Source organism: Bufo gargarizans, chromosome 8 (assembly GCF_014858855.1).
Source record: "Bufo gargarizans isolate SCDJY-AF-19 chromosome 8, ASM1485885v1, whole genome shotgun sequence".
In the NCBI taxonomy this organism is placed as follows: domain Eukaryota; kingdom Metazoa; phylum Chordata; class Amphibia; order Anura; family Bufonidae; genus Bufo; species Bufo gargarizans.
Genome location: NC_058087.1, coordinates 196,221,489 through 196,245,754, shown reverse-complemented (window position 1 = coordinate 196,245,754; position 24,266 = coordinate 196,221,489). Strand labels below are relative to the sequence as shown.

Sequence of the window (24,266 nt, the reverse complement as noted above, 5' to 3'; positions counted from 1 at the left end):
GAATAGTATGTCTTTACGCCGTTCAATGGCCAGGGAGGAGTTGGTGCTGCCCGCAATACAAATGGCTCTCTGTATCCAGCCAGTAAGCTCCTCCGGATCTATCGGAGAACCGTCCACTCTGGCCGATTCGGCCATTTCAAAAATGTTGGCAAGGGGGCCAAAAATGTCAAGGAGCTTGTCCTGGCAGCTCTTAATTGCCGAATCCAACCCCTTACGGGGGTTCCAGCCGGATTTCGCCAAGAACTGTGTCATCTTGGGATCCACTGCCGGCGTTTCACAGACCTTGTTGGGGATCAATGGTCTGGGGCACTCAGATCTGAGCTTGCTGCGCGCCTCTTTGCTCAGAGGACGGTGCACCCAATGCTCTAAATATTCGCTCACATGAGCCATCGGCAGCCACTCCGCTGACCTAGGGTGGTGGAGGGCATCAGGGTCGAATAAGGGGGTGCCAGAGGGATCCACCAGGGTAGATGCCGCATTAGGGGCGGTGGAGGCAGGACCCATAGACCCAGAGGTGGAAGGCCTAGGGCCAGTAGTGCCCGGAATAACATATTCCATCTCCTCCTCGGAATGGCAGTTCGCCTCCGCATTAGCCTCCGTATCAGAATCCAATTCTGATTCGACATCGCTATTTTGTGCTCTAGCACATTTCCACGTGCGCGCCCTTTCTGCCTGGCGCGGCAAGGCTCTTTTGCGTGATCTATGCACGCTATCAAGGGTGGCTGAATTCACACCAGTCAGGTTCTCCTGTATATTAGGAGTATCATAAACGGCAGGCTGCGGATGAGGTATAGCAGGCGTCTGACTAGAGGGGCCAGGGGCATGGGCAGACAAAGACTGGGAGATGGTCTGGGATAACATGGATGACATGGATCCCATGGCTTCAATTATTGCGCTAGATACTGAGCGCTGCAACTCCAGGGCCTGTGCATTCATCTCAGACCTTCTGGGCTCCCCAGATGGAGGGGGGGTAGGCCCAGATGGGGATCGGTCGGATGACATGCTTGGTCTATGCAGATAATAATGATAAATAATAATGATAAATAATAAATCAGGTCTACAGCTGCAGGTAACCTAAGGGGAAGCTAAAATGGCAAGTGCTAGCCTAACAACCCCCCAACTAACCAAAACGAGGGGTTAATCACCCCAGGAGCCGCAGAGAGGAGCCGAGACCGTCCGATGTAGATGCAGTGCCGAAATCCCGCGAGAACACGCGCGGGAGCTCCCAAAATGGCCGTCGAGATCTCGCGACCAGCGAGAAATAAGCAGAGCCGGCGCCGGAGAGAGATGGTGAACGGAGCACCAAGTAGAGGAGAGCAAAGAGTGGAGGAACACCTCCGGACGCCGGAGCAGGCCGCAGGTAATGGCCAGAATAAGGGTGGGAAACCGGAAGCCCATAATCGCAAACGGAAAATAATACAGGGAAAAACAAAACGGGTAACAATAAGAAAAAAGGGGGGGAGAACCCCCAAGCGAGGGAAAGGGGCCTAGAATGAATCCCTCAGATATGAAGGCCTAGAAACAATATACAAATATATATAAGGGGAATAAACTCCATTAAGAGACACAGTCTGACATCCAGTAGACTGAGCCAGCAGAAGCTCCGAGCTTAACCCTTACATCACAGCAATCAGGCCACAAGAATATACTGAAATAGATGTTACTTATCTTGGTGGAAGCAGCAAAGAAAGAGGAAGACACTGAAGAGGACACTGCTTATTATAGGATCTGTCAGGGGAGGGGCCTGTATTGTTATGATTATGTAAATTTCTTCTTAGCTGCTATTGGTAGAAAGTAAAGAAGGAGAAAGCAATAGGAGCCTCCGTGTCTTGCTGTAAAACTCAGGATCAGTACAGGATAAGTAATGTATGTACACAGTGACTGCACCAGCAGAATAGTGAGTGCAGCTCTGCAGTATAATACAGGATGTAACTCAGGGTCAGTACAGGATAAGTAATGTATGTACACAGTGACTGCACCAGCAGAATAGTGAGTGCAGCTCTGGAGTATAATACAGGATGTAACTCGGGATCAGTACAGGATAAGTAATGTATGTGCACAGTGACTGCACCAGCAGAATAGTGAGTGCAGCTCTGCAGTATAATACAGGATGTAACTCAGGGTCAGTACAGGATAAGTAATGTATGTACACAGTGACTGCACCAGCAGAATAGTGAGTGCAGCTCTGGAGTATAATACAGGATGTAACTAACTGATTTTCCTAGTCTACGACGTAAAGTCATAGTTTTATTAAGACACGGAGGCGAATATTGCTTTCTCTTCCTTTACTGATCACCATAGCAGCAAGGAGAAACAAAAAACAAATGCAAATGGTCACCATAGTAACCCATACGTCCCACCCCTACAGCCCCAATATAAGGCTGCGTCCAAGGTGGTACTTCCTCTTTCTCTGCGAACCAGTCCATAATAACCGATGAACGAACAACTCCGGAACACTCAAAGAACAATCCGCGCCAACGAAATCCACAGAATCCAAGCAGGAACTTTCCAGCGACAGGATCCACATCAGGGGAAGGACTGGAAACCATCATCCAAGACTCTCAGCAAATCCAACGTGGAAGAAGCAGGAGCCGGAGGAAGACATCATCCAGAACAGGAACAATCCAGGGCAGGAAGACTCAACCTGAAAGAACAAGAGAAATAAACTCCGATAAAGCGAGATCATGGCCCAGCCAAACCCATATCCAGCGGACACCGGAGGTCCAGGCCGGTGGGAAGCATACATACAAGCATGAGCACATAATAGCGAACAACTGAACATTCTCAGTGTATAACAGTTCAAAACAGCCCTACCAACTAAGTAGAGCTAACAGGCCAAACACACCCCCTACACTACCAGAGCCCAGGGGAGGGAAGGGAGGGCAATATTCGCCTCCGTGTCTTAATAAAACTATGACTTTACGTCGTAGACTAGGAAAATCAGTTAGTTTTACATCAGACACGGAGGCTTCATATTGCTAGTTCAAAGCTGGTTAACCAAGGGATCAAACAAATGAGGAGGAGGACGGAAATAATACTCACGGAAAGTGGAGGCACTCGACCAGTCCGCCAATCTCAGGATGTCCTCCAGGCGAGCTCCCGAGACCGCCAAGGAGGTAGACGCCGCCCCGCGCGCCGAATGAGCTGTAAACACCGAAGTGTCCACACCGGCCAGAGCCATAACCCATTTCAACCAACGGGCCAAAGTGGGGCTAGTCACCGGGCCGAACGGGTGACGGATGGAGAGAAACAACTGCGGCACAGCCGGAGACCTGTAAGGACGAGTCCTGGCCTCGTATTCTTTCAAACAAGCTACCGGACACAAGGCCGGGGAAGCCGGAAAGCTGGGGTACGAAACGACCCGGATGTTCGTCTTCGTGCGTCTCGAAATGTTAAAAGACACGCCCTCCGGGGTGAAGGACCTGGCGTCGTGGTCCAGAGCCCGCACATCAGAAACTCTTTTACAAGAAATTAAGCAAAAGAGAGTGAGCAACTTCGCGGAAAGCTGACGTAAGGAAAGGTCAGTATTGGTAGGCCAAGAGGACAAAAAGGTAAGCACCAGGGAAACATCCCAAGTGGAAGAAAACCTCGGGCGGGGAGGCCGAGAAAGGCGCGCGCCTCGGAGGAGGCGCGAAACGGAAGGATGCTGTCCTGCCGGAACGCCGTCAAACCCTAGATGTGACGAAGAAATCGCCGAACGAAAAAGGTTGATCGTTCTGTAAGCCTTACCCCCTTCAAAAAGAGAGGTGAGGAATTGAAGCAACTGAGCTACAGGAGCTGAAACGGGATCCAGGTCCCGTTCCAGGCACCAGCCAGCCCAAGTTCGCCAGGCCGCCCGATAAGATTTTCGGGTGCCGGGAGCCCAAGCGTCGTCCAAGAGGCGCCTAGCTGCCTCCGAAATTCCGTCGACCGCTCCTGGAGTCCTGAGAGCCGGCAGGCCATCAAACGTAGGGATCCGTCCAGGAGCAGAGGGTGGGGAGTCCCCTGAGGGCAGCGCAGCAGAGAGGTCGGGTTCGGCAGAAGGACTGGAATGTCCACCAGAAGCTCCAGGAGAGACGGGAACCATACCTGAGAGTCCCAGAACGGGACTATCGCCACCAACTCCGCCCGATGGCGACGCACTTGGAGAAGCATCCGAGGAATCATCCTGAATGGGGGAAAAGCATAGAGAAGGTCGGAGGACCAGTCCTGCAGAAACGCGTCCGCCGCCATTGCCTCCGGATCCGGGCGCCAACTGTAGAACCGAGGGAGGTGAGCGTTGAGCCGGGAGGCGAACAAGTCCACGGAAAAGGGTCCCCATCTGGATGACACTTCCGAGAAAATCGACGGGTCCAACTGCCAGTCGCTGCCGTCCGTAAGATGGCGGGAACTCCAATCCGCCCGCACGTTGTGAAGTCCCGGTAGGTACTCGGCCTGCACCATGATGTCCCTGGAGAGACAATACGCCCAAAAATCCTTCGCCAATCCCGCTAGGGTAGCAGACTGGGTTCCGCCCAAACGGTTGATGTAGCGAACCGCTGAAATATTGTCCATCCGGAGACGGATACATGCATTGGCCAAACCGTTGGTAAAACTCTTGACGGCCAAGGAGCCGGCCAGCAACTCCAAGGCATTGATGTGCAAGTGCGTCTCGACCTGCGACCAAGGTCCCCCGGTGGAGACCCCGTTGCAGTGCGCTCCCCAGCCCTGAAGGCTCGCATCCGATTCGATGGTGAATTCCGGCTGGAAGCCAAAAATCGCCCTGCCGTTCCAAGCTTCCAGATTGGCGATCCACCAACGGATCTCTTCTTTGGCCTCCGAATCCAATTCTACCATGTCCGCAAAGGAGGCCCCCGAGCGGAGGTGCGCAATCTTCAAGCGCTGTAGGGCCCGGTAATGCAACGGTGCCGGGAAGACCGCCTGTATGGAGGATGCTAGCAGGCCGATGATGCGGGCTAGGTGACGCAGGGACAGGTGGGCACTGGTCAACGCCCGTCGCAGTTCCTTGCGAATGGACCGTAACTTGTCCCCCGGCAGGCTGAGGGATTCCGAGATCGAGTCCACTGTGAATCCTAGGAAGTCCAACCTCTGGGAGGGAGTGAGCCAAGACTTCTCCAAGTTGAGTAGGAAGCCGAGCGACTCTAGGAGATCCGCCGTCCATCGGAGGTGTTGCAGCAGTGTCGATCTGGATTGATGCATCAGGAGGATGTCGTCCAGATATATTATGAGGCGCACACCGCGACTCCTCAACCAGGCCATGACCGGACGCAGGAGCTTGGTGAAACACCACGGAGCCGACGACAAGCCGAATGGAAGGCATGTGAATCTCCAGACCTCGTCTTTCCAGAGGAAGCGAAGGAGATCTCTGGAGTGGGGGGCCACCGAGACCGTCAGGTACGCGTCCTTCAGATCCAGCTTCACGAGCCAATCCCTGGGGGAGAGGAGGTCCCGAAGCAGATGGATTCCCTCCATCTTGAAGTGTCGGTACCGCACGATGCTGTTTAGCGCCCGGAGATTGATGACGGGACGCATCTGACCCCCTTTCTTCTGGACCAAGAAAATGTTGCTTATCACCCCCCTTGAGTGGCCGTGAGCTCTCTCTATGGCCCCCTTGAGGAAAAGGGAAGAGAGCTCCTCGTCCACCCGAGCGGAGTCCGATCCCCTCCGAAGAGAGGCCGGCGGGTGTTGCACTGAGCAAGGGGTGTCTATGAGCTCTATGGAGAAGCCTCTGACCGTCATCAGAACCCACGGGTCTGATGTAATTAGTTCCCAAGCGTGTAAAAAATGCCGAAGCCTGCCCCCTACATAAAGTACCGAAGAATCCCCGTCCGGGGTCTGACTTACCGGATGACTTGCGGGGAGCCGTGTTTCCTCGGAAGGAACGGGAGCGCCATTGTCCCCCTCTGGATGGGAAGAACGTCTGGGAAGACCGCTGGTCTTGAAACGCAGCTCGCTGGGAGAAGGAGCCTCTGGATACACCCCTGCCTCGGGTGCTGGAGCGGCCGGACAGACGGCCCCTGTTGCTGCCGGCCCTGTGAGAGACCCGGCCCTGGAAGACCTTGCGCATAGTAGCCTGCGCCTTGTCCAGAGCGGAAAACGTGCCGACGAAGCGGCTGAGGTCCTTTATAAAGGAGTCCCCAAAAAGCAGGCCTTCCGCCTCTTTGCCCGTCTCCGTCTGGGCGAGATTAATGAGCTTGGGGTCTATCCTAAGCAGGATGGCCTTGCGCCTTTCCACAGATAGGGACGCATTGGTTCCCCCGGCGATGCAAATCGCCCGCTGGGCCCAGCCCGTGAGCTCCTCAGGGTCAATGTGGGAACCCTCCTGTCTGGCGGACTCCGCCAACTCCATAATTTTCGCCAGTGGACCGAAAATGTCCAGGAGCTTGTCCTGGCAGCCTCTAAGGGCCGAGTCCAAGCCCTTCCTGGCATTCCACCCCGACTTAGACAAAAATTGGGTCATCTTTGGATCCACGACGGGAGTGTCGCAGACTTTATGGGGTATAATGGGCCGAGGGCACTCAGCCCGCAGCTTACTGCGCGCCTCCTTGGACAGAGGACGGCGGGCCCAATGCTCCAGGTAACTGCTAATTTGGGTATCGGGGAGCCACTCCGCCGATCTGGGGTGGTGGAGGGCCTCAGGATCAAACATGGGAGCCCCGGAGGAATCCAAAGGGAAATTGTCAGCAGAGGCAGAGGAGGAATCCTTAGTTAAAGGCACAGCAGGGGGAGTGGCAATAGGGCCGGACCCCCGAGGGGAGTCATCCTCCTCAGAAAAATCAGTAGCCTCTGCCGGATCCTCCGGGCCCGAACCCAGATCCGAGTCAGAGACGGCATCCGCTAGGGCTCTAGCGTGTCTCCACACCCGCGATTTATCAGCCTGGCGGGGACAAGCTCTCTTACGCGACCTCAGCGCGTCGTCTGGGGTGGTCATCAACACACCGGTCATTGTCTCCTGTCCAACAGGAGGTTCAGCAGCAAACGAGTGCTGTGCAGTCTCAGGGGGAGCAAGTCTGGCCCCAACTAGGGGGTGTGCAGACAGGGCCTGGGAGATGGTCTGTGACAAGACAGTGGACATGGAACCCATAGCCTGTAGGATCGCATCAGACACAGAGCGCTGGATGAGCTGCGCCTGTGAGTCTGAGTCAGGGAGACTAGCATTGCCAGGGAGGGGGGCGGGGGGGGATTGGGCAGAGGGGTCCATGCTGGTCAAGCCAAAGGAAACAGGGTACCTGTAGGAGGAGGGCTGGGAGGAGAGCCAGAGGCACAAAGTGAGCAGCGCTAGATAAACGAGGGGTTAATCACCCCAGGAGCGGGAGAAGCGGAGCGCAGCACAGGAGAACCGGCAGCAGGCACGCAGGAGACCGGAGGAAGCGAGATCTCGCGGGAACGGGAACCAAAATGGCCGCCGGATCTCGCGAGATCTCGTTCCAGCCAGCCAAAGAGCGCGAAAGTGGGGAGAAAAAAGCCGCCGAGCCGAGCAGCAGACGCGCGCAAGACGGGGGCGTGGCCCAGCACCGGGGAGGCAAAAGATGGCGGTAAGGCCAGCGACACTGCCCGGCACAACGGGACCCCCAAGTAAAACTCCCGAGGGGAGAAGGGGGCGGAGAGAGGAAACGAACGGAGCCCCAAAGGTGAGGGTCCCAGGGGAAAACGCTGCGCGCGATTAGGCCCCTGTAATACTGGGGCAGGCAGAGGTTGCCCAGACAGGGAAAAGCCTAAGGGGCAAGGAAGCAGGACAAAAGATATATCGCTGCACCAAACCTAACCCACCTAAAGGGAGGAACAAAACAAGCCCCAGGGAAGAAAATAATCCGGGGAATAAACTCTAAAACGAATAAAAACACTTAGGGAATAGAGCAGCCAGCAGATAAAAATTAACATGTTACTTATCTGGTGAGCAGCAAGAAAGAGGAAGTACCACCTTGGACGCAGCCTTATATTGGGGCTGTAGGGGTGGGACGTATGGGTTACTATGGTGACCATTTGCATTTGTTTTTTGTTTCTCCTTGCTGCTATGGTGATCAGTAAAGGAAGAGAAAGCAATATGAAGCCTCCGTGTCTGATGTAAAACTCAGGATCAGTACAGGATAAGTAATGTATGTACACAGTGACTGCACCAGCAGAATAGTGAGTGCAGCTCTGGAGTATAATACAGGATGTAACTCAGGATCAGTACAGGATAAGTAATGTATGTACACAGTGACTGCACCAGCAGAATAGTGAGTGCAGCTCTGGAGTATAATACAGGATGTAACTCAGGATCAGTACAGGATAAGTAATGTATGTACACAGTGACTGCACCAGCAGAATAGTGAGTGCAGCTCTGGAGTATAATACAGGATGTAACTCAGGATCAGTACAGGATAAGTAATGTATGTACACAGTGACTGCACCAGCAGAATAGTGAGTGCAGCTCTGGAGTATAATACAGGCTGTAAAACTCAGGATCAGTGCAGGATAAGTAATGTATGTACACAGTGACTGCACCAGCAGAATAGTGAGTGCAGCTCTGGAGTATAATACAGGATGTAACTCAGGATCAGTACAGGATTAGTAATGTATGTACACAGTGACTGCACCAGCAGAATAGTGAGTGCAGCTCTGGAGTATAATACAGGATGTAACTCAGGATCAGTACAGGATAAGTAATGTATGTACACAGTGACTGCACCAGTAGAATAGTGAGTGCAGCTCTGGAGTATAATACAGGATGTAACTCAGGATCAGTACAGGATAAGTAATGTATGTACACAGTGACTGCACCAGCAGAATAGTGAGTGCAGCTCTGGAGTATAATACAGGATGTAACTCAGGATCAGTACAGGATAAGTAATGTATGTACACAGTGACTGCACCAGCAGAATAGTGAGTGCAGCTCTGGAGTATAATACAGGATGTAACTCAGGAGTATGTATGTACACAGTGACTGCACCAGCAGAATAGTGAGTGCAGCTCTGGAGTATAATACAGGATGTAACTCAGGATCAGTACAGGATAAGTAATGTATGTACACAGTGACTGCACCAGCAGAATAGTGAGTGCAGCTCTGGAGTATAATACAGGCTGTAAACTCAGGATCAGTGCAGGATAAGTAATGTATGTACACAGTGACTGCACCAGCAGAATAGTGAGTGCAGCTCTGGAGTATAATACAGGATGTAACTCAGGATCAGTACAGGATTAGTAATGTATGTACACAGTGACTGCACCAGCAGAATAGTGAGTGCAGCTCTGGAGTATAATACAGGATGTAACTCAGGATCAGTACAGGATAAGTAATGTATGTACACAGTGACTGCACCAGTAGAATAGTGAGTGCAGCTCTGGAGTATAATACAGGATGTAACTCAGGATCAGTACAGGATAAGTAATGTATGTACACAGTGACTGCACCAGCAGAATAGTGAGTGCAGCTCTGGAGTATAATACAGGATGTAACTCAGGATCAGTACAGGATAAGTAATGTATGTACACAGTGACTGCACCAGCAGAATAGTGAGTGCAGCTCTGGAGTATAATACAGGATGTAACTCAGGATCAGTACAGGATAAGTAATGTATGTACACAGTGACTGCACCAACAGAATAGTGAGTGCAGCTCTGGAGTATAATACAGGATGTAACTCAGGATCAGTGCAGGATAAGTAATGTAATGTATGTACACAGTGACTGCACCAGCAGAATAGTGAGTGCAGCTCTGGAGTATAATACAGGATGTAACTCAGGATCAGTAGAAGATAAGTAATGTATGTACATAGTGACTGCACCAGCAGAATAGTGAGTGCAGCTCTGGAGTATAATACAGGATGTAACTCAGGATCAGTACAGGATAAGTAATGTATGTACACAGTGACTGCACCAGCAGAATAGTGAGTGCAGCTCTGGAGTATAATACAGGATGTTACTCAGGATCAGTAGAAGATAAGTAATGTATGTACACAGTGACTGCACCAGCAGAATAGTGAGTGCAGCTCTGGACTTTAATACAGGATGTAACTCAGGATCAGTGCAGGATAAGTAATGTATGTACACAGTGACTCCACCAGCAGAATAGTGAGTGCAGCTCTGGGGTATAATACAGGATGTAACTCCGGATCAGTACAGGATAAGTAATGTATGTACACAGTGACTGCACCAGCAGAATAGTGAGTGCAGCTCTGGAGTATAATACAGGATGTAACTCAGGATCAGTACAGGATAAGTAATGTATGTACACAGTGACTGCACCAGCAGAATAGTGAATGCAGCTCTGGAGTATAGTACAGGATACATGGATACACATTAATGCAACATTTTTATGAGAACATCTTTTATTTATTATTATTTTGACAGCGCCACATTGGGGTCACATGGTTATAGCAAGATTTTGAGGTGCACATTATATATTGATATATATTCTTTTATTGGCAGTTATTCATCACTTCTTGACTGCAAATGGGGAAAAGACATTTCGAAGACATTGTAGAGGTAGAAGCATTAGGCAAAAGATTGTTATTTGTGGTAGACGAGATCTGTGGACGCAGTCGGAGATCCGGTGTCCTCAGCCATGGGTCGGTTTCCAGGACCCTCGATGTGGTTCTTGTACCCATCATTTGGACTCTTCTTTGCAGTTGACACAACTTGGACTGACCCCCCAGTGGAAACCAATGCTGTGTATGACGGATGAATACCGGCCACTCACATAGCGGAGGACGGTGCCGTCATACAGGGGGAAATCATTGAAGCTGTTGCCGGAGGGTTGACCAAATTTAAGCATTCTCCCGCGGTTTGTGATGAAGATCAGCTCGTTTACGTAGGAGGCCACCTTCCCGGACACTTGTACAATGTTCTCCCCCCGATAGAGTAAGATCTCATAGAGCGTTCCTGATGGGTTCCCGTAATAAGGTCCCCAGGTGCCACCATACTGGAACTGGAGCCTGCAAAAGACAAGAACATCAGAAGAGACACTGCAGGGAAGAGGCTGAGAAGAGACAATCTGCAGGGAAGAGGCTGAGAAGAGACACTGCAGGGAAGAGGCTGAGAAGAGACACTGCAGGGAAGAGGCTGAGAAGAGACAATCTGCAGAGAAGAGGCTGAGAAGAGACACTGCAGGGAAGAGGCTGAGAAGAGACACTGCAGGGAAGAGGCTGAGAAGAGTCAATCTGCAGAGAAGAGGCTGAGAAGAGACAATCTGCAGGGAAGAGGCTCAGGAGAGACACTCTGCAGGGAAGAGGCTGAGAAGAGACACTGCAGGGAAGAGGCTGAGAAGAGACAATCTGCAGTGAAGAGGCTGAGAAGAGACACTGCAGGGAAGAGGCTGAGAAGAGACACTGCAGTGAAGAGGCTGAGAAGAGACACTGCAGGGAAGAGGCTGAGAAGAGACACTGCAGTGAAGAGGCTAAGAAGAGACACTGCAGGGAAGAGGCTGAGAAGAGACACTGCAGGGAAGAGGCTGAGAAGAGACAATCTGCAGGAAAGAGGCTCAGAAGAGACACTGCAGGGAAGAGGCTGAGAAGAGACAATCTGCAGGGAAGAGGCTGAGAAGAGACAATCTGCAGAGTAGAGGCTGAGAAGAGACACTGCAGTGAAGAGGCTGAGAAGAGACACTGCAGTGAAGAGGCTGAGAAGAGACACTGCAGTGAAGAGGCTGAGAAGAGGCAATCTGCAGGGAAGAGGCTGAGAAGAGACACTGCAGGGAAGAGGCTGAGAAGAGACACTGCAGGAAAGAGGCTGAGAAGAGACACTGCAGGGAAGAGGCTGAGAAGAGTGTGGGGATTCGCTGTGGTAGTTAGGATTAGCGGGTGCAGCACAGAGGCAAAGCACCACTAAACAAGAGGTCACAGACCATTTGCATATCGTACCAGTGTTATATTCGACTCTCAATTACACTGGATGCACTGAGAGATCGATTATTTGGATGATGCACTGATTGGGACGATTTATTACAAGCAGTTATTTCCAATAGACACAGAAGGAAATAAAAACATCTTAGCATTGATCAATGTGCAGCTAAGCACCAGGTGTCCTATCTTGACACATTCCACTACTATTTTTTGAAGTATCACTCTTTGAAGTATTATATTTTTGAAGTGTCATATTCACTAAATGACAAGGGGTCACACACCGTACACGAGTTTTTGTTGGACACTCGCTATAACAAATCCTAAAGGGATTTTTCTAACAATTGATTGCACTTTTTGTACTATTTTGTGCCACCAGTTTGCAGACCACTATTTGAAGGCACTTTGATTCTAATTGTCAGCTGCTATTGAAACAATCAATCATTTATTGCTGCTATTGCTATATATTAGCACTGTGGTTTTTGTATACTTGCCGGTATTTAGGGTCGACCTATTGCAAGTAATTATATGTGCTATTGTATTTTATGATAATGTATTTTATGTGTTATTGAATTTTATGAGATATTGGATTTTATCTATAACCAATAAATATATTCAATTGATGCCATAGAGTGAGTGCTCGCTTACACCGTTTACCAAAGTACAAGTTCTTGGTTCAAAACATCAGTGTTTATTCACTCGTGAAAGCAAAACAAAACCGCAAGTTGCTTGGTGATCGTTCAGACACATGAAAAGTTCATATACAAAACAGTCACCTTTTCTCCTGGGTGTTACTTCACACCCTGTTGGAAGTTGTGCCTTGTCAAGTCCACAGGCAGGCGTTAGGCGGCCTGTTCACCCTCACAGGGTTCTGAGCCCTCCAGCCCGGCTCAATCCGCGGATCCCAACACAGCCCTCAGATCACAGCACACAGACCTCCTGAGCTCCACTGTCAGACGGAGGTAATCCTCTCCACCTGGCAGTGCTGGCTGGTTTTTATGCCTGGGAAAACCCGGCCTGGAACATGGGGAGTAGTCACCCACCCAGCACTTTGACTACTCCCAGTAAGAGCCGTCCCGTATCAGCTATTACAGCCATACTAAGTATCAAGGTGTCAAACAGCAGCTGCTGCTGACACATAAAAACCGTCTCTTACTCCACCAAGGCCAGGAACCTTGGTGACACGTACCTATCATCCACAATGATTCCTTGTACCTTCTTACAAAAGACACTCTGCAGGGAAGAGGCTCAGAAGAGAAACTGCAGAGTAGAGGCTGAGAAGAGACACTGCATGGAAGAGGCTCAGAGAAGAGACACTGCAGGGAAGAGGCTGAGAAGAGACACTCTGTTAGGAAGAGGCTCTTCAACTTGAAAGAAGTTAATGGGGTTGTCCAGCCTGGGATCTGACAACCCCTATGGCATGGACCTTGAACATTAAAAAGCACACTCTTCAACATGCGGTCCTGTTGCTGCTCCATTTCCAGCCACTTTACAGTCCCTGCAGGACCAGGAAGCTGCGGCGACCAATGCGGCCAGTCGCAGGCCTTAGCAGTCACATCAGCTTGACTGTTACATCACTGCTGTAAGGTTCCTTTTAGGTCGATGAGACTGCTGACACCTTGCATTGCGAACAAATGGGGCAAAATGCTAAAAGAATACATTTCCGGTTCAGATACTCAGACTTCAGACATCACTTTAAGAGTAGTAAAATATTTAAGTAAATTACTAAGGGGAATAGTGATAATGTCCTACTTTTCACAGATTAGGTAAATACAAAGACTAGAAAACTTACAAAGAATAAAGCACAACACATAATTACATCCACACTTCATCCTCCTGATGGAATGTAGCCATATGCAATCCATAATGGCCGCTGTGCCCGTCTGGTTTATCTGTTATTATTATGATCCCTGGAGGGGCCAATTCCCAAATACGCAATAAATCAGAATCCCAAGATAACCGTGGCAGGCAATAGTTAACTCTCTTGCACACACACATTTCCAAACAAGTCCTTGTTCATTTAAAGGTCATCTAATACGTGGGACAATACGTGGTCACATATTTCAGACATTTCTCTCTGGTTAGTCTCTCAGATAACAAATATTCCTGACCATGAGACAGAAATGGTTGGCCATCCCTGCTATAGGCGTTGTCAGCTCCAAGACTGGACAACCCGTTTAAACGGATTGTCTCACCTCACACATTTGTGGCTCATTGCTAGGATATGTCACCAAAGTCAGATAGGTGCGGGTGCCACCTCTAGGACCCACAGCTATCTCTAGAACAAAGCCTCCAAAATGAACGAAAGATCACAGCGCATGCACAGCAGCCCTCCAGCCTGCTGTGTGCTGGTAAGATGGGAGGAAGAGAAGACATGAGGTGTCTCACCCTAAGATGTGACTCGGGTTCTCCCGCACTCGCAGGCCTGTGATTGGTCCTTTTAGCTGCTCAGAGGAGAAGGAAAATGCGGTGCCCCCTCCTGCGCCGTGCTCCCCCACGAAGGAAGACATACGGGACTGCACTACAGGATGAGAGGAGAGAATTAAAGGAGAACCCCTGCCAGGCGGAGGCCTCAGCATGACCAGACATTATATGGGGAGATTATAGTCTGTGCAGATTATAAACATAGATGAGACGTGTAATGACTGCCACTCACCACTAGAGGCCATGGAGGAGCCCAGGAGCAGGCACAGGCACAGCAGGGTCAGCATTGTGCAGGGAGGTGAGTGCAGTGCAGAGCTGGAGGTGTCACCGGTCCTGAGCTAGAACCGGGGAGACGACAATATATTATTATACATTGAGAGTACCCCCATCATTATACTGGTAATGACCCTCCACTGAGAGTACCCCCATCATTATACTGGTAATGACCCTACACTGAGAGTACCCCCATTATTATACAGGTAATGACCCTCCACTGAGAGTACCCCCATCATTATATCAGTAATGACCCTCCATTGAGAGTATCCCGATCATAGTAAGCATTGTTCATCCCCCTTTCACTTTGCATGGAGTCACGTGAAACATCCTTTAAATGAACATCAATCAGCGCTCGTTTCTTGTCTGGTGGTCTGTGGGAGGACTCTAATGTTCTCCATCACCCCGTCTTTAAGACTTTTTCCTTGCTGCAGTGATTTTCTAGAATGCTCTCCCCCAGACTGGTCATTTCCCTGTAAGCGCTCTACTTCACATTCCCTCAGCGGTTTTATTCCTGTCGCCTCCATGTACATTGATTTCTAGAATCTGATCCCGTCATTCCCGGCACACCCCCGCACTCCACAGCTCTTATTGCTCTTGAGCTCTGTACAGACACCTGCAGCGGAGTACTCCAATAAGTGCCACTGAGTATTAATGTTACTATTATTAAACAATACTGGGAGTCATATGTAGTGCCCTGAAGCAGGGGTACATTGAAGTTAAAATATTTGTGGACATTTGCCTGTTTCCCCTATGCAAAGTTGTCAACTCTTTACTTTAAAGGGTTAACTTGCAGTGAGTTATAATGTTTAATACTATGCAACTGCATTATACATATATATGTTGTTATAAATATCCTGTTCTTTTGCAGAGCACTATGGAAATGGTTAATGAATACTGAGAGACTTTGGGGACTTTCTAGCTGATAATTTTACGCAGTCACCACAAGGGTTAAAGAAGATTATGTTTTAGAGGGAAAAAGCCAGACTTGTTTACCATCAAAACCAGACAGTCTGACCTTTTGAATGTCTGGTGCTGCTATATTGTATCTGTTTGTGCTGAGTTTCTCCGCTCCACACCTCCCACTAGAAGGGTCTAGTTTAGCCAAAAACTATATATAAGGAGAGCAGTCAGAGGACCTAGTGTGCTGCAGATAGGGAACAGCAAATAGAAGAGGAGACTCTGCCAGACTATGGAGTGACCAGAAGAATACGCTGAGATGGGGATATGCTGCCACAGACCCTAGATCACCAGCCTTTGACCAGGGTACAGCCTTCTGAGAGACAGAGGGACAGCTAGCTCAGGCCGTTCCTCAGCATCAAACCCTTCTTCTGCCCGGGAGGAGACTAGAGACGCCAGCCCTATGCCTCATCTCATGGAGGAGACTAGAGACGCCAGCCCTATGCCTCATCTCATGGAGGAGACTAGAGAAGCCAGCCCTATGCCTCATCTCATGGAGGAGACTGGAGACGCCAGCCCTATGCCTCGCCTGTATTGTTTTCCACCTGAATTCCTCCAGTAAAGAAGCTCACTGGTTACTGCAGACTCCGACTCTCTGGACTTATTTCCCATTCAGGTTCACCACCACTTACCATCCTGTCTGGAGAGCAGCAACATATGGTGACACTTTGATGGTGTCCGGGGGACCCAGAGTAGTGTTGGGGCCACCCTAAACCCGGCCACCGCAAATAATCCCCTGGTCCTTATGCTGCCTGAGATAGTGTGTCCTAAAGGTGTTGGAGGATCCACTTACCTGGTATCAGTCTGCAGGAATGTAACTATGACTCTCATCATCCATATATATATACAGGATCTTCTGACACTTACCATATGGCATCTATCATAAAGCACAGGACAGTGACATCACCTTAACCCCATCACTGCCAATTTTTTCAGAATCTCACTGTAGTGCCTGCAGTATCCAGGGGCTAAGAGGGTTAATGTGACCGGGAGAGACAGAGGGTGTATACAGATAAGCTGTTCTCCTGTGTACACCACAAGGAGCCGGACCTCACACCCTCCATTCCAGGCACAGAACACCTGCCGCCCAGCAGAACATCAAATATCACTTTATGGCAGCTCATATACTGTACATCAGAGGCTCACCGCACTGTACACAAGAAAGGTATAAAAAAGGAGGGGGCAGAATGCAGCCAGAGGGGCGATCTTACCATCAGCGGAGCTTAGACTCACCCAGGGGCCCCTAATGCAGCCAGAGGGGCGATCTTACCATCAGCGGAGCTTAGACTCACCCAGGGGCCCCTAATGCAGCCCCCTACACTAAAGAGGAAGACAAGCCAAGGGTGCGGGTTGGGCAAATATCTCTGCAGGGTCTTCATTCACAGGACGAGGCGCACGCTGGCGAATACTGTTCCCATCACTTTTATCACAACAGTATAATGGAGTCCACATCAAATTTTGTCAAATCGTATAGCTGGAATCCATTGACATATAAAGGTCCCCTGAGACCCTATCTCTCCCTAATTATAATGTCATTTGTGCACTCTGTGGCACATTCCTATAGGCATTATATGGTGGTACTAGTTAAGCACTGTCATGACTATGATGTGGGGGTGCATACTTGTAGTAGCTACTATAGCAGGATATGTGCTGTGTGTCTGTTGTATAAGGTGTAATTTCTGCTGGACAGCGTATAGCGCAGGCGTTTCAGACTGAGGACGGTGTGTAGGCAGTAGGGTATTATATTTCCTGCCTGTCTGGCTGCTGAGTCAGGACAGTAAGGGGTGTAAAGGTTCTATGGGTGGGTAAATGCCGGGTCGCTCCTCCTCGTCCTCTTTAGAGTTAATAAAAAGGAGGGTCCCCTGTGTTTTGTCCTCTTCTCTTGCACCTAACAGTGGGAAGCTTTCCCTATAACAGGTATGGCTGACGATAGAGCCCTCCTAGCTGCTAGAGTACAAGAGAATCCCGCGTTTCTGACTGCGGTAATCGCGGGCTTGCAGGAGCCCCCTCCTGCATTGCCTGTGAGGGAGGCACCTTATGTTCGCCCGAAGCGTCGCACTACACCACAGTTAACGTCTACCAAGCGGGGGGGGGGGTCGCTGCAGCGGGTACCCCGTCCGGCAGCGCATTCTGGCCCCCCGCCCCCCACCTATTTACCTGGTGCCCCTGCCGTTCCTGGAACCTCCGGTCCAGGCGCTGTTTGTGGGCAGGTAACAAGCTTATCTTCCCCATCGGTCCTCTTGCCGGCGTTCTCGACGGGGGCGCCGGCTTGCGATCAGCTTGTTGCGCTTCAATCAGCGATTCCCTCGGGCATGCAGCGGGGGGCGCTGTTTCCAGAGCGGTGAGCGGAGTGCCTATTGAACTTCCAGCAGCGCAGTCTGTGGCCCCGCCCCCCGCCAGTGCCGCCAGAGCTGCTGTTTTTTCCACATGGTCATCAGCAGAGGAGCCTGGGAATGAACCATCTACCGATGGTCAGGCTACTCTGAAAGTAGTCAGGCCACCCCATTCAACCCAGGCTGCTGCCACTATGTTACATTCTATCCCTCCAGACACACAAGCTACTGCCTCTGTGAGCATTAACCCCTCCACCTCACATAGGGATGCAGGACAAGTTGTGACTCCTCCAGGGGCCCCTGCAACAACTCATCAAAGGGACATAGTCTCATATCCAGATAGACGTTCCTCTTCAAACTCACCGGTTGGTTCCGACCGCCAATACCGGCGCAGGTCGGTGAATTGTCGATCCCGATGTTCCCGTCATCGTTCACGGTCTGGGAGGTGGACGCGTAGGAGTACCTCATCATCGGAGGTTAGCTCCTGTAGCGAACACGCTGGCAGGTCTCATTCACGCCGTCAGAGGGGTGGCAATTCCACGACAGGAAGGTCGTCTTGCGGGGCCGGCCCGGCCAGCGCGGTACAGGATCCGGATCCTCCAACTACTCCTGTGGACATCCCCTGTCCACCAGCTTCCGTTGAGTTAAACTTTGCAGGGGCTTGGGGGTCCTCTATGGTTCCTCAATTGGTCCCAGTGCTTAAGGCTTTATTGTCACACTTTGATGCGGGTAAGGTGCCCGCAAGTAAAATTGCTTCAGTTCCGCCGAGGGCCGGCGATCATAAGGAATCACTTTTTTGCGGTCTGTCTCCCTTGGGGTCTCATTTGGACTCTGATACCTCAGAGAAAATATGGAATAATCAGTATATTGATATTTGGTCTTTAGTTACGGTAGGCCAGCATACTATTGACAAAGAACGCCGCCCCAATTCTGATAGATTCATTGATCGCCAGCCCAAGGTGGGTAATTGGTTACAGGCATTCTCTGTGCTAGGCTATGTTATGGCTCAGAAACACCCTGAGAGGTCTGGTAGTTTATTTCTTTACATGGAATCTATTTACAGCGCCTACAAATCCCTTGGCGGTTCCGCCTGGTGGCGCTATGACGAGGAATTCCGGAGGCGTTTGTCCCTCCAACCTGATATCGGTTGGGGAGTTAAATCCACTGACCTCTGGTTGCGTCTGATGCTGTCGCAAAAAGTTATGCCCTTTCAGGCTGTGGCCTCTGGCCCTTCTTCCGGCGGCCGGTGTCCATCCGCAGGCCGGGTGCCTGCTGGCTGTATAAGGAAGGACACTAAGTTTTTTGCACTCTGTAAGTACAAACACGAGTGCTCTATCTGTGGGGGAACCCATGCAGCCATTCGATGTCCAAGACACCAGTCTGCCAAACAACCTCCTACCGCGAAAGACCCCGGTGAGCGTAGCCGCGATGTCCCCGTGGCTAGATCTTTACCCCAATAAGCGCGCCGCTGCGGAAATCAGATTTGGTTTTTCATTCGGTTTTTTCATCCCCTTTCAGTTATCTTGGGCAGGCGACTAACCTACCGTCGGCGGTTCGGTATCTGGAAGTTTTGAGGTCCAAAGTCCGAAAGGAGGTAGAATTGGGTAGGATTATGGGCCCCTTTTCTAATCACCCGTTCATTAACATACGGGTTTCCCCGTTAGGCCTCGTCCCTAAACGGGCACCAGGCTCTTTTAGGCTGATCCATCACTTATCTCTCCCCAAGGGCGAGTCGGTTAACGACGGCATCACAAAAGAGTCGGCTTTTAGGTTGCTTCCGGTGCATCCGGATTGTTACCATCTGCTGGGCTGTATGGTAGATGGCTGTTATTATCACGATACATGGTTGCCAATGGGTTGTTCCATGTCTTGTTACTTTTTTGAGTTATTCAGTTCTTTTTTGGAATGGGCCATGAGATATGAGACAGGTTCCAACTGAATAATCCATTATCTCGACGATTTTCTTTTTGTGGCCCCACATGACTCCCCCCAGTGCAAATTCCTATTGGACACGTTCTGTTTCCTGATGTCTAAATTTGGCGTTCCGCTATCTCCTGATAAAACATTAGGCCCTGTCACCTCCATCGTTTTCTTGGGCATTGAAATCGATTCACAGTCGATGGTTTTCAGGCTCCCCAGTGATAAATTGGCTTTTGCGCGGTTAAATCGGTGACGCTAAAACAATTGCAGTCTCTTCTGGGCCTTTTGGTATTTGCGTCCCGGGTCATGCCGATGGGTAGGGTATTCTCGCGGCGTTTGTCCCTGGCTACTCGCGGCCTTTCTAACCCTAGGCACCACATACGTTTGACGGTCCAGCTGAAACGCGATCTGCAGGTGTGGCGCTCCTTCCTGCTTTGTTACAATGGACACACGTGCTGGGAACTCCCAGCCGTTTCGAACCATGACCTCTCTCTGTTTACTGACGCAGCAGGCTCTTTAGGTTTTGGCGCCATCCTTGGCAGCAACTGGTGCTCCGCGCCCTGGCCTGATGAGTGGCGCTTGGCGGGTCTTTGTTCCAACATAACTTTTTCCCATTATAGCGGCTATTGAGTTATGGAGTTCCTCTTTGTAGAACCGGATGGTCTGTTTTTGGACAGATAATATGTCCGTGGTTCATTGCATTAACCGTTTGACTTCCTCCCCCCCCCTCCCCCCCGGTCTTGTCATTGTTACGCCACCTGGTTTTAAGATGTTTACAGTTTAATATTTATTTCCGTGCTTCTCATGTGCCAGGTGTCATTAACAGTGCTCTCTCGCTTTAATTGGCAGGAGTTCCAGGAACTAGTACCAGCAGCTTCTCTGGAGGGCTCCAGGTGCCCGGCGCATCTCTGGGATATCCCGCTGAGCGGTTGATGGCTCTGATCCGAGCTTCAGTCGCGCCCCGAACATGGACGGGTTATGGTAAGGCCTGGGCTGACTGGGTGGTGCTTGCTGGCAACTTTCCGGTCCACTCATCTGTGGCTGGCCGGTTGGGTGTTACAGTTCACTTTGTGGTGCAAATGAGAGAGGCGGGGGTTTCAGCGGTGGTGGCTCAAAGGCGCTTGGTGGGTATCAGTTTTTATTTTCGTTTATTGGGCTGGGAGGATGTCACAAAGTTTTTCTTGATTCGCCAAGCCCTTAAGGGTTGGGGTAAGGAAGGTATACGTACCGAGTGCAGGCGCCCCGTTTCATTTCAGCTCCTTCTCCAACTAATTCAGTCCCTGGGGCTAGTCTGCCCTTCTCCCTAGGAGGTGTTATTGTTTCGTGTTGCGTTTTGCCTGGCTTTTTTCGGTGCTTTTCAGGTTAGCGAACTCCTCCCCCGTCCAAGTACAGGCCGGGAGGCCTCTTAGCTGAAGATGTGTTGGTTTCAGACTCCTCAGTCCGCATTCGCATTCGTAGTTCTAAGACTGATTTCTTCGGACGGGGTTGCAGTGTGTTGCTGTATCGTATTTCTGGCCCTGCGTGCCCGGTTGCGGCGACTGCGGAATTTGTGGCTTCGCGGCCATTGGGTCCTGTTTTTTTATGTCACTCCTCTGCTGCCCCGCTCACTCGGTTTCAATTTACTTCAGTTTTTCGGCGGTGTCTGTCTGTCATGGGTTGTCATGCGGCTGACTATAGTTCGCATTCCTTTAGGATCGGCGCAGCGCCGGAAGCGGCTAGGGCAGGGCTACCAGATTCCCAAGTTCAGCGTATCGGTCGATGGAAGTCCAATTGCTTTGTGTCTTATGTTCGCCCTGACTTACTCAGATTTTTCTTGCAGATTCACGTCGCCCCACGCTGTACTTTGTGGGTCACTCGTATTTGTTCTGGGCTGGCCAGAGGGCTGAAGTTAGGCCTGGTGGCAGAAGCCTCGGTCTCTGGAATGTTGATGTGATATGGCGTGGCATTCGGGGTCTTCGTTGGTCTCAGGTTTTGCCCGACGCTGTCCACATTAGTTCAATCTCACAACCCCTGATGATTTTGGTAATACATGCCGGGGGTAATGATCTTTGCCTGTTTAAGGTAGCGGAGCTCATTACTCTCATTAGAGTGGATCTGGAGAGGATCCCTTCTTTCTTTTTGGAAATAGTGTTAGTATGGTCGGAAGTGGTTCCCAGGGTCACTTGGCAGGGTGCTCGAAATTCTGGTTCCATAGAGAGAGCTAGGCGGTCGGTGAATGCTAGAATTTCCAGATTTGTTCGTTCCCGGGGAGGGGTGGTGGTCCGCCATCATCAGTTGGAAGGTGACAATCAGCGTTTGATGCGCCCTGATGGCGTGCACCTTAATGACATCGGCTTGGACATCTTTCTCTCTGGCCTGCAGGATGGGGTGGAGCAAGCCTTGTTTTTGCTGGGTGGGGGTCGGAGTGCCGTGTAGAGGTACATGGCCTCCTTCATGGAGGTCGGTGGTTTAAGAAAAATGGTACAGCGGAGGAGAAGGCGGACTTGCGCATCAATGTTTGGTGCGGCATAGCGCTTCTCGCTCTCCGGCATTTAAGCGTTGGATGGTTATTAAAGAGTTAAAAAAAAAAAAGAGAAATAAATAAAGCTGTGACCGACCTTTTACCCACAAAAAAATGGCTTGCTGTGTTTTATTTCCGGCAGTTAGACAGGGTTAGCTCTTGGGGGTGTCAGTTGTCGGCAGTCTGCTTTGAAGCCTACATTCTATCCCAGCAGGGTGGAGTCGGGCAGGCTGGGCCTCTGCCAGCTACAGGAGATGCAGATGGACAGTTCTCCTCATGTTCCTGTCATATCTACCACCTCTGGCTGCCAGGTACTAGCTTTAAAGAAGCATCTGCTCCCCCCTGATAAACCAGATACTGGAGGAAGGGGGCTCATTTTGGAGGGAGATTTGAAAACTTTAAAACAAAGAGATTTCAATATTCAATGCCCTCCACTCCCCTCATTAATTGTCCCCCAATGGAAGAACTGGGATTTGGTTAGTCAATGACTGGGCCGACCGGAAACTGGAAACCAGTCCTAGTTCTATAAAAATTGTTGCATGGACATATTTTCAGTGTTACACCGTGTGGGAGTCACAGCCGAGCTGGCGGTTAGCCATTTTCCTCCCCTTCTCCCGGGGAAGTAAGTTCTTATTTACTGTTTTTTTACCCATTTATTTTACTCTTACTGTTTTGTATGTTATTTTTACTTTGTCTCATCTTGCACTGCACTATTTTTTGTGTATAAAATATTCCCTTTATAAGTCCACGTTGTTGCTCTAAAGTATCCATAGCCTGAACGTGTGACTGTGTGATTGCTCGTGAGCAGAACGTATATATGTGGAGTGTGCAAAGTTTCCGGCTTACGTCAAAGTCGGTGGTGGCAGCTGGTGTTTGGGGTGTTGAGTCTGTGCGTGTTTGGGGGTGAACTACACTCACTTAGCGGCCTGAGTGTGTGGTGTGCACGGAGAGAGAGCTTGGAGATAGTCTGGGGCCCCTGGCAGACCCATCCCTGGTTGCGAGACGCGGGTGCGTACGTGACAAGCACCCTATGGCACTTTTTTACAGGCAGTGTGAATGATAGAACTAGTTACGTATTCTGTGGCAAGGTTATATAGGCACTATATGGTGGCATTATTTATGCATTGTTATGGTGGTATTTCAGCGTGAGGAGGCACTGTTATTCAGACACTATTTGGCGGTATTAGTTAGGTAATCTTTTATTCTGCATAGACATTGCAGAAGGTGAAATCCACACTGAAATACTGCAGTTTAAATTGACATGTCACAGATTAAAATTTCTGCACGTGTTGTGTATGGATTGTTTCTGCAGCGCGTGAATTAGAAATCTACAGTGTATGCCTCCCATATGGACATACCCTAATAGCTGGCCACAGCTCGACCTCCTCCCCCTCCCTGCACAATGTCCAGTGCACAGGTCACAGAGCATGCCCACTACACTCCTCCATAGCATTAGGTGAAGTCACAGTTCACTCCCTCCCCCTCTCTCGGCAATATGTAAATTACATGGGGTCTGTCACTTCCAAAATAGGTTTTAAAGTAAGCATACTGCCTGCTGGATAGGAGCCCTGAAGCATAACCACTGCCTTTCTTGTGAAAATCCTTTCCTCTAATCCTGAGAAGTGCTATTTTTTATTTTTAATCAAATAAGGTTTGCGGTGTGCGAGGCAGCAATATAAGAACAGTTCTCTTCTCTACTATGGAACCAACATATTCCACATGAAATAATATAAAAAGATCAGCATCGACCATTACCATCAGTGTAGAGAAGTCGATGAACCCCTAATGTCCTGCACACACTGCCTCCTAATCTTTAGGTTCTCTTAGGTTCCTTATACTAAAGCTTTCCAACTGTAGATGTTGACGTTTCTTTACAATATCTCAAAATACAATAATCTCTTCCCGTGCTCCAGGGTGGAGGACCTTCCCTGATCCGGGGCAAAGTCTACAAAAATTTCACAAGTGATGATTTTGAGATGCTTAAGTTTATTGAGCAAATATTGAGAAAAGGCGAAAAAGCAAAGAATCAAAAGATCAGAGGCTAAAAAGCTTCAGCGTC

The 24,266-nt window shown here is 50.1% G+C and overlaps 1 protein-coding gene across 1 annotated transcript; it reads right to left on the bottom strand.

The window, feature by feature from the left end:
- Positions 1-10,566: 10,566 nt before the first annotated feature.
- LOC122945551 (zymogen granule membrane protein 16-like) lies at positions 10,567-18,255 on the bottom strand. The gene is made up of 5 exons (XM_044304614.1): positions 18,174-18,255; positions 17,612-17,901; positions 14,454-14,559; positions 14,186-14,318; positions 10,567-10,894 (listed from the first exon to the last, which is right to left on the bottom strand). Exons 1-5 carry the CDS (start codon positions 18,253-18,255, stop codon positions 10,567-10,569), a joined length of 939 nt encoding a protein of 312 aa, XP_044160549.1.
- Between the last annotated feature and the right edge of the window lie 6,011 nt (positions 18,256-24,266).

What these genes read in the sequence shown, in the direction of transcription:
- LOC122945551 (XM_044304614.1), bottom strand. Translation starts at nt 18,255, where the DNA reads ATGAGGTACTCCTACGCGTCCACCTCCCAGACCGTGAACGATGACGGG. An exon ending in AGGAACGGCAGGGGCACCAG is followed by an intron (nt 14,560 to 17,611) that starts GTAAATAGGTGG and finishes CCCCGGTTCTAG; the next exon opens with CTCAGGACCGGTGACACCTC. An exon ending in CTCCTCCATGGCCTCTAGTG is followed by an intron (nt 14,319 to 14,453) that starts GTGAGTGGCAGT and finishes CTCATCCTGTAG; the next exon opens with TGCAGTCCCGTATGTCTTCC.